Source organism: Caretta caretta, chromosome 1 (genome assembly GCF_965140235.1).
Source record: "Caretta caretta isolate rCarCar2 chromosome 1, rCarCar1.hap1, whole genome shotgun sequence".
Taxonomy (NCBI): Eukaryota; Metazoa; Chordata; order Testudines; family Cheloniidae; genus Caretta; species Caretta caretta.
The window spans coordinates 197,884,022-197,896,305 of record NC_134206.1 but is presented as its reverse complement, the minus strand read 5'-3'; the positions used below and the strand labels follow the sequence as shown (position 1 = coordinate 197,896,305).

The following is a 12,284-nucleotide window of genomic DNA, read 5'->3' as shown; positions in this document are numbered from 1 at the left end:
TCACCAAATATTTTGATGTCAGATTTCTTGAGTGAGCTGAAGAAGCTGTGTCTCATCAGGGTCGAATACACCTTTCACAAATCTCTCCATTTGTTCTTCAGCAATATCTGCTATCTTCAGTAGAGATTCTTGTACAACTGATGGTGCATACAGTACAGTAGATATATTGGTAAGTACCCCTGGGTCTGATTCAGGGTCAAATGGGTTTGTGATATTGTTAAAGACATGTTTAGTAAGAGCTGTAATGTGCTCTTCATCCCTGTTCAGTGCAGAGACAAGGACTTGTTTATGGACTTTGCTGTGCACATTGCGTGGAAGGTGGCAAAGACAGATGGTACAGGCCAGGCAGTAACTTTTATTAGTCAAATTACATCCAAAGTTCCTGACAGGGGTCAGTCCCACGCAGTAACTTGCACCCCACTGATCCTATGTCAATTCTTGGGGGCTCTCACTGCAGGGGGAGCCAATCATCAGACTAGGAGGGTCTCTGGCCGCCTCCACTTGCCTGCTAGCATCCCTCCCCCTTTCAGGAGTTGAGATGAGAGGGGACCTCAGCCAGTACTGCCATCAAGTGCAGTGGTTGGGTGGTGCCCCTGGGGTAGTGCTCTGGCTCGCATTTGCCAATAGGGGGTTAGACCTGATGCCCCCATCTCTCAAGAGATACCCTTGGGATGCCCACTATGTTACCTTTTGGATCTGAAGCCTAAATCGGAGTTTCTTGTACTAGGTACCTGCCAAAAGTTGCAAGAACTAAATGATTCTCTCATAGGTCCAACTGTGCCCTCTGGGACAGGGAGAATCCCAGCTGTCCTGTTGACCAAAAGCAGACCCTAGGTTTTGCTGTGAGGAAGGCAAAAAAACCCAAAAAACCTAACCAGCCACCGCCAATCTGGTGGTATGGGAAAAAATTCCTTCCCAGCCTCAAAGTGGCAACTAGCATAACCTGCAGTGACCTAGATAAAGGAGGGAGGGAGGGTTGACTTCTGGAAACAAGAAAACAGGAAGTGGCACTGTGAACCTATCATGGCTCCAAGTCTCATGCTAAATCCCATGAGACCTTATGGCTCAAAATCTTGTGACAAATCCCACAAGCCCTCATGTCCATCCTAGAAGCACCGTAGGAGCTGAAAATCTTGTTGAACCTAACTCGTCCTGTCCTCTCCCATCACAGGAGCCACCAAAACACACCCCTTGCTTGGCTCAGGGCCCATTTGTCTTCACTACTACTTGTTAGGCACTTCTTTCTCTTATAGCTTTTGCATATTTATAGTATGAAGCTATGTATTGTCATTTCTAACACTGCATAAGTATCACTCCATTAAAAAACTAGTTTCTCTAAAATATTTTGAAGGCTAGTACTGCATGTATAGGCAATTACAAAATAAAACCTTCTACCAGGCAGACTATATGCTACATAATGTGTACAAAAGCTTACAAATGGAGAAAGCATGCATTAGGAATTAATATACATCTATATCTATCTGCTCTCTTGTATAAACTATGGGCATGCAATCTCCTGCTACTGGTGTACAGCTTTCAGTGAGACTAATCTGGTCAGCAAAGTTCAGTTGAAAATATAGAAAATTGTTTAACAACTTGTGAGATACTTTGACAATTAAGAATATATGATGTGAAAAAATTTAACGTTAGTATACTTGCCTATGCAAAACCAGTAAAAATCTTTTAATACATTGTCTTTGGTAGCTTTGACCAATAACCATCACATTAAGGTGTTGAAATTAACTTAAACAGTAAAAGGTGTAATCAGTCATGTTGCAGTTACAAAAGTTACACTTATTTGGGGTAGCATTGTTTCACCTCACTTACCATCTTACCCACTTGACAGCTTCCCATACCTCATCTAAATGTACATAAACTTTTGAATGATGTGTGTATACATTAAAAAAGTGGCTATTTTTGGAGAATTGATGCACACCTGAGTTATTCTGGAGTTTCTGTCTACAGTTGCAGGTTAAACCTGAGGCTTTCTACAGCAGAGAACTGAGCTAATAGGATAGCACTAGTGTAAAATTCGAATAATGCAGCATGTCCACCCTAATTACGTTGTTTCGGTTGCAGTTTTGCCCCCCCTTCACACTTGCATTGACTACATAAAATTGCAGTGTTATTTGGGGACCTGTCTCAAAGTTTCCTTGATAACGTAGTTTCTGAAAGCCCAAAAGAACTGTAGAAAAAGGTGAAACTCTGGTGAAGGATCTGCCTGAAAATGGAAGCCAAGATTCTCAACTCTCACTCTACTCAGAAAGGAAGGTGTCTGCTAGTGTTTTTCCAAAGCAGCTAACATGATTGCACTTTAGTGGCAAACATGCTGAGAGCCAAACCAATAGTTTACTGCATTTTTGATGCAAGGCCATGCACCCAAAGCAGCAAAACCCATAGAACTTGGTGGGCTTTTATTAGTTGGAGTACCATTTTTGGTCTTACCCCAGTCAAGCCAGAGACTACTGGGATAACATCTTGCAGCCTAGGCCGAACAGGAGGCTGAATAACCAGGCCCCACCTATTTGTGCTAAGTTTTGCCATTCAACTGGGTGGGAGTGGAATATCTACTTACTGTGAAAGTCAGCGAGCAATTTGGCAAGTTCATGATGGACATTGTTGCTATGAAGGGAGTGCATGGCAGTACATACTCAATTAAAGTAGTATAACTGAAGGATTTAAAGAATGAGAACTCCTACTCTGCTGGAGTTATTGAATGAACACATGGGTTTCAGCTTTTTCCTCCCTTCCCTCAAAACAAGCCCGGTAGTACATTGACAGGAAGTAATAATTAGCTACTGAAGCTGTCATGGTGCAAGCCTCAGTGGAGCATTGTGGCACATAGATTTATATATAGAATCTAGAAAAGTGCTATATTAAGAATGTTCGATTTCTCAGAACTATTCTCACTAAATGACATTAAGGGTGTCAAGCCATTGATTCTGAGCAACAACGCATATCTGCTTTACCATTGGTAAGGAAATCATTCCATGATTACACAGATTTGGAGAGATGCTGATTCAATTACATGCAACAATGGCAGGATGGAGACTGTACTTTGGAGAAAGGAAAAAAAGCAAGATGATGGTCATCTATGAGAGTTCAGCAACTAATGTAGCCATTATGTTGAAATAAAGGTGAGGTAGTCATTGAAAGGTTAATGAGGACAGAGGGAGACTTGAAGTAAACTATGCACTGCCCAACAGACAAGCTATTGTACCCAAAGCTCTTGTTATTAGTTTAATCCATTAAGCACTGTAATTTAGAAGTGCTCTGTGCATAGTTTGAAATGATGGGGGAAGGGGGTGGACAGTGAACTAAATACCATCTTTGTATTACCCATCAGCTATTGTGGTAATGTTTCCCTGTTTATTTTTAACACAAATTATGCCCTTAAGCCCGCATTTCCAAACTCTCCATTTTAAATGCAAATAACTTCTGGCTTTTGTATTTTTAATACAACAACATTCTAATGAGAATTCATAGCCTTAAAAACAGCTTAATACGGCTTTTGGTTTGGGAATAGTTATCAACTGAAGTTGCCAACTAAATTTTAAGTACTCAACCCAATAGCATATGTGTTTTGATCTTTTAATTGGTAGGAAGAGACTGAAGGTCTTAAGTTTTAAACTAGGGCTATCAATTAATCACAGTTAATTCATGTGATTAACTCAAAAATTAACTCATTAAAAAAATAATGATTAATCACACTGTTAACAATACAATTGAAATTTATTTAAAATTTTGGATGTTTTTCTACATTTTCAAAAATATTGACTTCTATTACAACAGAATACAAAGTGTACAGTACTTGCTTTATATTATTCTTGATTACAAATATTTGCACTGTAAAAATAGTATTTTTCAATTCACCTCGTAAGTATGGTAGTGCAATCTCTTTATCGTGAAAGTAACTTGCAAATGTAGCATTTTTTGTTACTTTGTTTTGGTTTTGAGTACAGTTATGTAAAACTTTAAGAGCTTACAAGCCTACTCAGTCCTACTTCTTGTTAAGCCAATTGCTAAGACAAACAAGTTTGTTTACATTTACGGGAGATACTGCTGACTGCTTATTTACAATCTGAAAGTGAGAACAGGCGTTCGCATGGCACTTTTGTAGCCACCATTGCAGCCAGATATGCTAAACATTTGTATGCCCCTTCATGCTTTGGCCACCATTCCAGAGGACATGCTTCCAATGCTCGTTAAAAAAATGAGTTAATTAAATTTGTGACTGAACTCCTTGGGGAAGAATTGCATGTTCTGTTCTGTTTTACCCACATTCTGCCATATATTTCATGTTATAGCAATCTCGAATGATGACCCAGCACATGTTCTTTTTAAGAACACTTTCACAGCAGGTTTGCCAAAATGCAAAGGTGGTACCAACGTGAGATTTCTAAGCATAACTACAGCACTCGACCCAAAGTTTAAGAATCTGGAGTTCCTTCCAAAATTGGAGAGGTACGAGGTGTGGAGAATGCTTTCGGATGTCTTAAAAGAGCAACGCTGCAATGTGGAAATTACAGAACCCGAACCACAAAAAAAGAAAAATCAACCTTCTGCTGGTGGCATCTGACTCATGATGAAAATGAACATGCGTCGGTCCACTCCGCTTTGGATCGTTATTGAGCAGAACCCGTCATCATCATGGACGTATGTATTCTGGAATGGTGGGTGAAGCATGAAGGGACATATGAATCTTTAGCACATCTGACATGTAAATATCTTCCAATGCCGGCTACAACAGTGCCATGCGAATGCCTGTTCTCACTTTTAGGCGACAGTGTAAACAAGAGCGGACAGCATGATCTCCTGCAAATTGTGACCAAACTTGTTTGTCTGAGCGATTGGCTGAAGTAGGACTGAGTGGATTGGTAGGTTTTAAAGTTTTACATTGTTTTATTTTTTAATGCAGTTATTTTTTGTACATAATTCTACATTTGTAAGTTCAACTTTCATTATACAGAGGTTGCACTATTTTTGTTTTTTACAGTGCAAATTTTTGTAATAAAAAGTAAATATAAGTGAGCACTGTACACATTGTATTCTGTGTTGTAATTGAACTCAATATATTTGAAAATGTATAAAGCATCCAAAAATATTTAAATAAATGGTATTCATTATTAACAGTGTGATTAATCGCAATAAATTTTTTTAATCACTTGACAGCCCTATTTTAAACCCTTGACCCTTCTTAAAAGTCTCCTTTATGCCACTCACCTCACACCATTTGAGTGGGGTTTATACTTAGTGTGGTGGTATTCTGACCCTCCAGCAGTCTCCTGAAAGAAATCAGCTTTACTCATACCACTGCACAGTGCGGACCTAGCATCCTATTTCAAAGCCTGGAGGACCCTGCTTGTACCGTAGGGCAGATCCCTCCAGCAAGTGCAATTACCAGCAACCCAGAAAGCAAAGTATAATTTCTAAGGGTACATCTACACAGCAAAGAAAAACCCAGGGCTGGCCCGTGCCAGCTCTCTCAGGCTCAGGAGGCTCCAGCTGTGAGGTTGTTTCGTTGCTGTGTAGACTTCTGGACCCAGATTGAGAGCCCAAGCTCTGGGACCCTCCTGCCACGCAGGGTCCTATTGCATGGGCTCCAGCCTGAGCCCAGATGTCTACATAGCAATGAAACAGCTGTGCAACCCGAGTCAGTTGACACGGGTCAGCTGTGGGCGACAAGTTGCTGTGTCGACACACCCTAAGAGTGCCTTATTGGAATCCGGTATGTTTAACAGTTGAACTAAGCCAGTTACTACTGTATGTAATTGTGGTTACATTTGATTTTGTTGCCTTCCAATAGTAAAGGTAAATTTTTGTACAGGAAGTGGGTATATTTTCGTTACCTAGTCAGCCAAAGCAGACTATCATTCTTTAAATGAGCCCATATATTTAAAACAAATAAAACACTGCACAAGTTATGAAAGTCAGTCAGATGTTTATTTAATGTAACCAACTACTGTTTGACAAGTTAGCGCTTTCCACCAACACGAGGAGCAGAAACTTTCACTGGCTTCATAATCTTTTGTTTAGGTGCAGCCTTTGTGGGAGCCTGTAAAGAGACATTAAATATGATTGCGGGGGATGAAATTTAGTTCTCCAAACAAATATTTCCATTTTTGGCTCTGAAAAGCTTTGCTAAATCATTTAATTAGGACATTTATGTCAAGCCTACTCCAGGTAAGACACCAAAGAACTGACGGACACAGCATAGTATTGTCAACACTATAGATATATGCTGCATTACCATTACTCACTTCAGCATGCCCTTATCACAGTTTAAACTCAAGTATTCATGTAATGCAAAGAGAGCATAATGCTACTAATTACATGGAGGACAAAGTAGATCTGTTGCTTCCCAAAATAGGCATACATCAACACATTAATACACAGTCACTTATAGGGATATTGGACTAATTATTTAGCCAAAAAGTCTTCTCTCAGAGACAGATCACAAGATAGCAGTATTTTAAGCATAAGATATTCCAGATATTGTTCATCCTGAATAACCTGTGTTGAGCTTTAACATAGGAGCTCAGAATTCTGGTAAAGGAAACCCCAAGTTTCCAGTTAAAACGTTTTGCACTACCATATACTACTGTTTCAGAGTAGCAGAAAGAAAAGGAGTACTTGTGGCACCTTAGAGGCTAACAAATTTATTTGAGCACTCAAACAGCACCTATTCATTGCCTAATGGATGTTACCTTTGTTGTAGAGGGTGTAGACTTCTTGGTTGCCTGCTTAGCCTTCTTGGCTTCTTTGGCAGCCCTGTTAATTATATTTATAGCAAGAACTATGAACAAATTCACAGTTATTTATTTTTCCCACTCACCCTTATCGCTCCCTTTCAAAAGTGAAGCCAAGTTCTATTTAAATAAAGTAATTAAAAAGTTCCTATGAGACTAAAACTTAAAATTAAGATATGTTGGCTCTCCTATCTTCAGCCACATGAAGCATCCCAAAAGGTTCATCAAGGCTCTTAGATTAGTTATATAACAAGATACTTGAGTATCATGACAAACTACATTTCCCATGTCCTGAACTCTTCTCAGCATTTCAGAAATTACCACCTCATCCATCTTGTCTCTCTATATTTCCTCACAAATTTTAATTAAATATTAGTAAAATGGCAAGTCCCGTTAAGAAACCCTGACCTCATACCCAAGTATTGAAATAATGCTAAATTTTTAAAAGCTCAAGCAATATTAACAAATTTTATGTGATTTACTATTTTACAGTCCCAACAATTAGTAGCTAATCTCTCTAAGTTTGTTTTCAACAGCCTGCAGCATGCAAAGCACAGAGCTCTTCCACAGTTTAGGGATTTGTAAAGGAAATCATAATCCATAATTTTGGAAATACTAAGAAGATTGCTGCAACTGACTAAAGATTCTCACCTAATGGCTTGTTCCCGCTGGGCCTTTCGCACTTCAGGCTTCTGATTTCTCTTGGCCATTATTTCAGCCAAAGATGCACCAGTGATAGCCCTCTGGAACTTGACTGCACGGCGTGTGCGCTTCTTTTGTATTTCTTCCTAAAATGGAGAGGTTTAAAATAATTAGTGCTACAAAAACAAACAAAAATACAAACAAAAAACCCCACAAGGGGCAATTAGCAAAGTGGTTGGTGTGATGTCCAAATATATCTGCAGCTATCGAATTACTGTGGTATCTCAGATACTTCAAACAGGAAATCACTGTCTTGGCAAATATTGACTAATGGCAACCACTATCTCCACTTTATGTGCAGAATCCAACAGTATAATAGTCACTGAATTCACAGACCATTACAACGTATAGAAAATAGCTAGCTAAAAATTAAACTTTTTAATCAGAAATTCCCTGTGACTGACTAGAAACAGAATGCCAATTAGCTGCATCAAGCTTATTCGTTCTAATGGTCATGGAATGAACTTCCAAACATAAGATGAATCTTTCGGAAATACTACAAAACCTTCCCCTTTGGCAAAAGCTTTCCCTCCATACCAGAATATCAGCTACACTGCTCTCCAGACCTCTTCCCAAAGTCCTACATTCAAGAACAGCTTTCTATAACCCCAAAAGGAAGAAGAATCAAGAGAGGCTGCTTGGACACTGCAAGGGACTTCAACACTGCCACCCTATTTTAAGTGGCAGATACTCAGGGATCACAGTGAAGAACAGCTGTACAAAAACCGTAACATTATGTCAGGCAAGGAAGAATAAAACTGTTAAGTGTAAAAAATTGAAATCAAAAGCGTGTCTTGTTACAGTGTCGTTTTGGTAACAGGTTAACTGTAATCCTCAGGAGTACCATTTATCTAAATAGCATTCATTTGATAACTCACTGTGCTAGTGAACGTTTTCAATTCTTATACCAAAAATGCACATTTGTTACCTTTTGTGCTTTTAATGTCCAGGCCTCAATTTTAAAAACTTGCATATAACTTTAACTCCATATCCCCAGTGACTTTTGCTGGAGTTGTGAAGAGAGAGTTTAGGAGGTTTCTGGCTAAGGGCTTATTTCACTAGACTTTTATGATTGCCCATTAACTTAGATACTCAACCCCTGAGAAAAGGCTAGTGTGGACACTCCCAATGCATTTGTTCCACGATGCAAAGGTTTGCTCTTGTTCTGGGGTTGCCTGGAACAACTGCCTGGGGAATTAACCCAAGGGTTTTTAAAAAAAAAAAAGAAAGCAGTGTAGACCAGTGGTTCTCAACCAGGGGTCTGGGGCCTTCTGGGGGGCCGCAGGCAGGGCCTGCATTAGACTTGCTGAGGCCCAGGGCAGAAAGCTGAAGCCCCACCACAAGGGGCTGAAGCCCAGGGCCCCAAGCCCCACCACCTAGGACTGAAGCCAAAGCCTGAGCACCTTAGCTTTGCAGGGCCCCCTGTGGAATGGGCCCCAGGCAATTGCCCTGCTTGCTACCCCTTAACAGTGGCCCTGGCTTTTATATGCAGAAAAACAGTTGTGGCAGATGGGCCGTGGAGTTTTTTTGAGCATATTGGGGAGGCTTCAGAAAGAAAGAGGTTGATAACCCCTGGTTGTAGACATATCCCAGCCATACTTCTCTGTTCCAATCAAGCCAAATGCTAAAAAGCCTCCTAACTTACTATGATTTTACAGAACACTGATTATGATCTTTAAAAACCCAGGCCCCTGGAACATAAATAAGGCCACTGGAAATATATACAGAAGAAATGCCATACTGTAGCCCTGATGAAAATACTTTTGTATCTCCAAAGATTTCAACTTCACAGCCAAAATTTTCAGACGGGAGCATTTTTGATACCAGCTGTTTGCAAAGATAACATTCTAAAACCAGTTTACCATACCACCACAAGCAGTGCATTTATAAAATTTCACATTTAGAAAAACAAAAACAAAATAATCAAAGTTACCACCAATGGATTAACTAGAACCCCACTGTATGCCAATCAACTTTTAAGTCATGAACTGTTAATCAGTTTGTCAGTGCCTAGCCCAGAATGGCCCTGACTGAGGCCTCAAGGTACTACTGAAACATACATTTGTAGTTTGTGCTCAACAAATATCCACCTTTCAAATGTGAACCAACATAATAATATCTGCCCAAGACTGCAGGCATGGCGTCAGATTACCAGTCTTTATTTCAACGTGCTTGTCATTAGCAAAGCCACGAGTCTAAGTATTGGAACTACATGGAAATAGTGTTTGTGTGGGAATGTCTTCACAGTCATGAGGGCTTGAAAAACCTCTTTACAAACATGAAGGTTTACAGAACTCAATGGTTTAGACTCCCTATGGCATCCAGAGAAACTTTTCACTTACCTGCTTGTCAGTGGCAGCCAGGGGTGAAAGTAAGTCTAGGGACTTACCAGTACGGGGCTGGTCTGGGGCTGGCTCCGGCCCCCAAAAGGGGGCCTCAGGCGGAAGAGGAAGGGCTGGGGAGGGTCAGAGCCAGCCCCAGCCCACCCTGTACCAACAAGTGCCTTCTTCCCCCTCCCCAGGGTAACAGTGGCAGCTGGCGGCGGTTTAAAGGGTCGGGGGCTCCAGCTGCTGCTGGAAGCCACAGGCCCTTTAAATTGCACCTGGGGAAACCGATCCACCCCAGTACGCCGTACCGGCTTACTTTCACCTCTTGGTGGCAGCTAGATCGATTTTTCCAGGACACCCAGGAAACCATTCTTGAAAGTTTAAAGTAGTATTAGTCACAACACATGAAGTATACTTACAGACTGCCCTTTCTTGTGTTTGCGCCTGTACAGAACAGTCCAGTTGATCTGACGAGGGTTCCTCTTGGAAAGAAAGGCAGACTCGCATTTTGCATTCAAAAACTGGAAAACCTGGGAAGTCGAACAAATATTTTTAAGGCAACTTTGTTTCTAGTAAAATACCAACAACCACAAATGACGTTTTATGTTAGGTATCCTTTCCACCTCACTGATGCATTAAAGTCTTTAACTCTTTTTTTTTTTTAATTAAAATATGGCCTCTTCTAAAGCAAAATTCAAATACGTGTACATGACATCATATTTAAAAATCTTTTGAGATTAAAATAAACTCTACATTGTTAATAAGAAAAATGGTCTGTTATAGTACAGAAACATTCTTCTGTGGAACATAGCATCCGAGTGCAAATTAAGACTATTTTCTAGGCTTATGTTTGATAATGTGCATGCTAGTCTTTTCATGGCAGAAATAACACGGAAATGCTATACGATATTTGAAAGTAAAGAAATTCAAACTCCAACTTATATCCCTGCTTTCCATTTAAGCAACTGGGTGACCAATGAAAGCATAAACATTAAACACAAATTTCAAGACTTGAGTTGATGGTTATACTGCGTATCAAGCTAAATGTCTGACTCCTCCACTAAGTACAAACAACTTCCCAGTACACAGGAGCTGGAAGCAGGCAGTTCTTTGATAAAACTAACGATTAATGCTTTAATACTGATCCTTGATCACATGATAGTGAATGCCTAACATCAAAATTTCACCAAAATCCCCCCTCTCATAATGTTCACCACGTCAAGCTATGCTCTCAAGAGTAAGCAGGCCGATGTGGTACCAATTGTGTAGTACAATCTATGCTTTAAAAAAAAGTCATCCCCACCTGGGGGGCGAGAAGGGAAAAAGAGATAACGCCAAGATAAAAAATGTCAGTACATTTAGGCCAGTGTTTGCAGTGAGATTCACTACTGTACTACTCGAGGTGGGGTAAACCCTACTGGTTACAGGGAAACAAAAGACCTTCAGTCTCCAAAAAATGATCATCTGTCTGAAGTTTGGGGGAGGGATAGCTCAGTGGTTTGAGCATTGGCCTGCTAAACCCAGGGTTGTGAGTTCAATCCTTGAGGGGGCCATTTCGGGATCTGGGCCAAAATTGGGGATTGGTCCTGCTTTGAGCAGGGGGTTGGACTAGATGACTTCCTGAGGTCCCTTCCAACCCTGATATTCTATGATTCTAAGTTTAACCTTAGCGAGCCAGACACAGCGAACTCCTTTCCACTCAGCGTATTGGCCTTGGCAGCACAAACGGGTGAATCAACCTACTTGGGATTCAAAACTTTCGGCAGGGCCTAGTGATTTTCAGACCTGATGCGTAAAGCCACCCCTTTCCCAGCCCCGAGTGAACTACTCAGGCCACAGCATGGACCCTGCCTGCCAGACCCAGGCGCACCACAGACCCCTCGCCAGGGCGGCCAGGGCACGAGGCCCCAGCGCGCAGGCCCCCCCCCCGCTCGGGCAGCCGGGGCCGGCCCGTTCACCCAGTGGCCTCGGGCCGCCGGCCGCTTCCATCCAGCAGCCAGGCGGGATTCGAGCCGGTGCCACGACCCCGCGCAGGGCAGCGCTTGGCCCCACCCCCCCGGCCCTGGGCCCCGCTCCGAGCCCGGCCCCTCACCTTGCCGTCCGTGCGGGCGTAGCGGCGGCCGTGACCCGGGTAGATCTTGTAGCCGCTGAAGCTGCACAGCTCGACCCTGCGGGGGAGGGGAGGGGAGAGAAAGCAGAGCGGGTTAGCGCCGCGCAGGAGCCCGGCCCCGTGGCGGGGGCTCGGCCCGGAGGATGGGGCCGGATGGTCTCGCCGTTCGCCGGCGGCGGCACTTACTTCATGATGGCGCCGCCAGCCCCAACGACTCCAGCGGCCAAAAGAAAGAGAGGATCATGGGAAACTGCCTTCTATACCCGGCGCAGAGCACGCTGGGAAACGCCTGCCGCGCGGTGCATCACGGGAGGCAGCGGCCCGGCTTCAGTCCGAGAGGGAGTTTCTCTCCCCCCCGCCCCCCTCCCAACTCCTTTAAAAATGGCCGTTGGCGGC

At 42.3% G+C, this 12,284-nt stretch overlaps 1 protein-coding gene across 1 annotated transcript; it reads right to left on the bottom strand.

Annotated features, from left to right (window-relative positions):
* Window positions 1-5,921: 5,921 nt before the first annotated feature.
* On the bottom strand, window positions 5,922-12,189 carry RPL24 (ribosomal protein L24). The gene is made up of 6 exons (XM_048816676.2): window positions 12,075-12,189; window positions 11,871-11,946; window positions 10,198-10,308; window positions 7,401-7,537; window positions 6,708-6,771; window positions 5,922-6,055 (listed from the first exon to the last, which is right to left on the bottom strand). The coding sequence occupies exons 1-6, from the start codon at window positions 12,077-12,079 to the stop codon at window positions 5,975-5,977; spliced, it is 474 nt and encodes a 157-aa protein (XP_048672633.1). The 5' UTR covers window positions 12,080-12,189; the 3' UTR covers window positions 5,922-5,974.
* Window positions 12,190-12,284: the final 95 nt, after the last annotated feature.